The 3,091-nt window shown below is 36.0% G+C and overlaps 1 protein-coding gene across 1 annotated transcript in view; it reads left to right on the top strand.

The window, feature by feature from the left end:
- Positions 1 to 3,091, top strand: part of PIKFYVE (phosphoinositide kinase, FYVE finger containing) — a 105,067-nt gene that overhangs the window by 45,611 nt on the left and 56,365 nt on the right. The window contains exons 12-13 of the mRNA XM_011993923.1: positions 599 to 658; positions 2,654 to 2,783. Of these exons, the coding sequence (XP_011849313.1) occupies positions 599 to 658; positions 2,654 to 2,783 (190 nt within the window). The remainder of the gene's footprint in view (positions 1 to 598; positions 659 to 2,653; positions 2,784 to 3,091) is intronic.

The raw sequence follows: 3,091 nt of genomic DNA on the forward strand, positions 1-3,091 counted from the left end.
AGCAAAAATTCGGCAGTGTTTGGTATAATTTTTGAAAAACAAAAATGCTTATTCGGAACTAGTACAAATACTGATGAGTTTTATCTTTTTTCCTGCCAATGTCACTTCTGTATTAATTTGTTTTATAGCTTATATTCTGAAATTTTAAAAAAGTTTGTATTGTTTTATCAGGTGGGTTCTCTGTGAACTACTTTGTGCATAGGCAAAGTGATTATTTGTTAAATCATCAAGTTACATGTGAAAAGAACTGTAATGCTTTAGGATGGTCGTACAAGTATCTGAAGATCTTAATGTTCATAAACCGGTTGGTTTTGGTAAGAGAAAAACGTTTCTCTATCTGACATTTGAATTAAGGAGAATTGTTTCACGGCTCTATTGCATTATTAATGCAAGTCTGCTTAAGTTTAGTATGAAGTGCATAGAACAAGTATCAAGAGGCATTTTGACCCAAAACTTTCTTGAATTTGCTGGGCAGTGATGGGTTTAGTATGAGTAATATTTTGTGTGTGGGTGTTTTTGCTATATAATTATGCTGACATATTTATAGTCATATGTCTCTCCTTTCCTTCCTCCTCTCTGTTGTCTCCCTGGTATGCAGAGTATTTGATTTCTGACACTGGAGGACAACAGCTCTCAATAAGTGACGCTTTCATCAAAGGTAAGTTTATAAAAAGCTGTATGTGGAATGGTGTCTCTTTTGTTCATGAGGGTATACTTAGGGCTTAGCACATTGATTGGCATAGAGAAGGTCCTGAAAATATATTTGATTATGGTAGTATGGGAACACAATTTTTAATGTGTATAATGATTTTGAGAGTGTTGAGAACCAAGAATGTAAACTTGGACTTGGTTTGCAAGAAGGAGGTCTCTGATGTGAAAAGTAATTGTTTAAAAACTTTTAAGTAGAATTTGAACTTAATTCTTTTAAAGACATAGTTTACACTTAACTATATTGTGAATATAATATTAAGTATTGATATACATCTCATCAAGGATTGCCAAATTTGTCAAAAAGCCCACAGGCAGATCTCCAGTTAAGGATGCTGCTTGTCCTGTGGAGTGAGGAAGAGAAGTAGGCAGGAGAAGATAAAGAACTAACTCTGCTGATAAATTTCTTTTGGACACAAAAGGAAAATAGAAAAGTATTAGCCTTCTCCTATTCCTTCCCCACTTAGCTTAGCTTCCTAGAGTAAAGACATTCTTAATTGGTCCATAGTATTCCACTGGTTAGGCCTCAGATAATAGGAGAAAATTTCCCTTCCTTCTTGGCTCCCAGGGTTTCAAATCAAAGAGAGAAGGCAAGCTGGTACAAGGAGGCCACTGCAGCTTATCTGATAGCTTGACAGTGCTTCTAAATTCACCTCCAAGCATCTGGTTCAGCTAGAAGTTTACAGAGTGGCCCTTTATGTAATTGAAATGTGCAGTTCTTGTATTTCACATGTCATGGACATATACTTTACTGTGTAATCTGCTGGGCTGTTGGAAGTTTTTTGTTTGTTTTGCTTTTTAAGAGAGGACAGGTTAGAGAATTTTTGTAAGCATTTCCTACTTCTTTTCTTTCCACTTATTTGGTCAGATTATTCAACAGTTATTTAGTGAACATATTTTTTTTTGTTAAGCATTTATTATTAATTTTTTGTCTTGATCTGTTTTCACTCATCTTTAAAAAATTTAAAGATTTTACACAAATTCTACATAAATGCTATTTATTATGTTTTAATATTTATGTTTTTGAGTCTGTCTTGCTAAAATTTTGTTAAAAAACCTCTGTGCCAATACTGAAAGAGAAACACTATTGAAGATTGTCTGAATAGACTTTCTGCACTGTCATCTGTTGTTTTGGGATTATCTGAGCTGAGCTTCTTTCTTGAAAGTTCATCACCCACGCTATCATGTGTTCTGCCAGCATTTAGATTTCTGTTGAATGCACTTTTCAGTTTGTGATTTTTTTTTTTCTATTTTTGAGATGGAGTCTTGCTCTGTCACTCAGGCTGGAGTGCAGTGGCGTGACCTTGGCTCACTGCAATCTCTTCCTCCCAGGTTCAGGTGATTCTCCTGCCTCAGCCTCCCTTGTAGCTGGTATTACAGGCATGTACCACCATGCCCAGCTAATTTTTGTGCTTTTAGTAGAGATGGGGTTTCTCCATGTTGGCCAGACTGGTCTCAAACTCCTGACTTCAGGTGATCTTCCCACCTCGGCCTCCCAAAGTGTTGGAATTACAGGCGTGAGCCACCATGCCCTGCCCAGTTTGTGATTTTAAGGGGATATTAACACCCTCCTTTTTAAAAATTAAAAAGAGAAGCAAAAGTTTCATTTTATTTGCTTTTCAGAAGCTGTGCTTATAATTATTGGCTTGAGAGTCTTAGTTACGTACATTTGATTTTCACAGTTCTGTTTCTGATTTTGGCGGTTGCCAATTATTGCTCTTCTTAATTCTTGCATTTCTGTATTTTTAGCGTATTTTACGTATTTGTATGTATTTTCTTATGCATTTTATTTATATGTTTATTACATGTTCTTGCCTTTTTACGCCAATAATTTATGTTGGCTAACTTAAAACATTTATAAAGAAAGGGCAATTTCTAAATACATGAGTAGGTGGTATAAAACAGGACAATGAAGTAATAACTTCTTATTTTATATTGTATTTAGAATCCTTATTTAATCGTCGAGTAGAGGAAAAATCCAAAGAGCTGCCTTTCACACCTTTGGGCTGGCATCATAACAACCTGGAGCTCCTGAGGGAGGAGAATGGGGAGAAACAAGCCATGGAGAGGTTGCTGTAAGGCAATGAAATTTTAAATTTTAATTTTTCACTTTTATTATCTTTAGTGACTTGATAAGCGTATGCATCATTCCTCTTAAAAAGGGAGGTATTTTTCTTTTTCCTTAGAAAGTAAAAAATACTAAGATTACTTAGGAAATAAAGCCTATTTTGACTTGTGATTACATTTCTTATAAAACCAAGAGCCCCGACTGGGTGCCGCAGCTCATGCCTGTAATCCCAGCACTTTGGGAGGCCGAGGCGGGAGGATCACAAGGTCAGAAGGTTGAGACCAGCCTGGCCAACATGGTAAAACCCAGTCTCTA

The sequence above is a fragment of the Mandrillus leucophaeus genome, unplaced genomic scaffold, assembly GCF_000951045.1.
Source record: "Mandrillus leucophaeus isolate KB7577 unplaced genomic scaffold, Mleu.le_1.0 Scaffold436, whole genome shotgun sequence".
Taxonomy (NCBI): Eukaryota; Metazoa; Chordata; class Mammalia; order Primates; family Cercopithecidae; genus Mandrillus; species Mandrillus leucophaeus.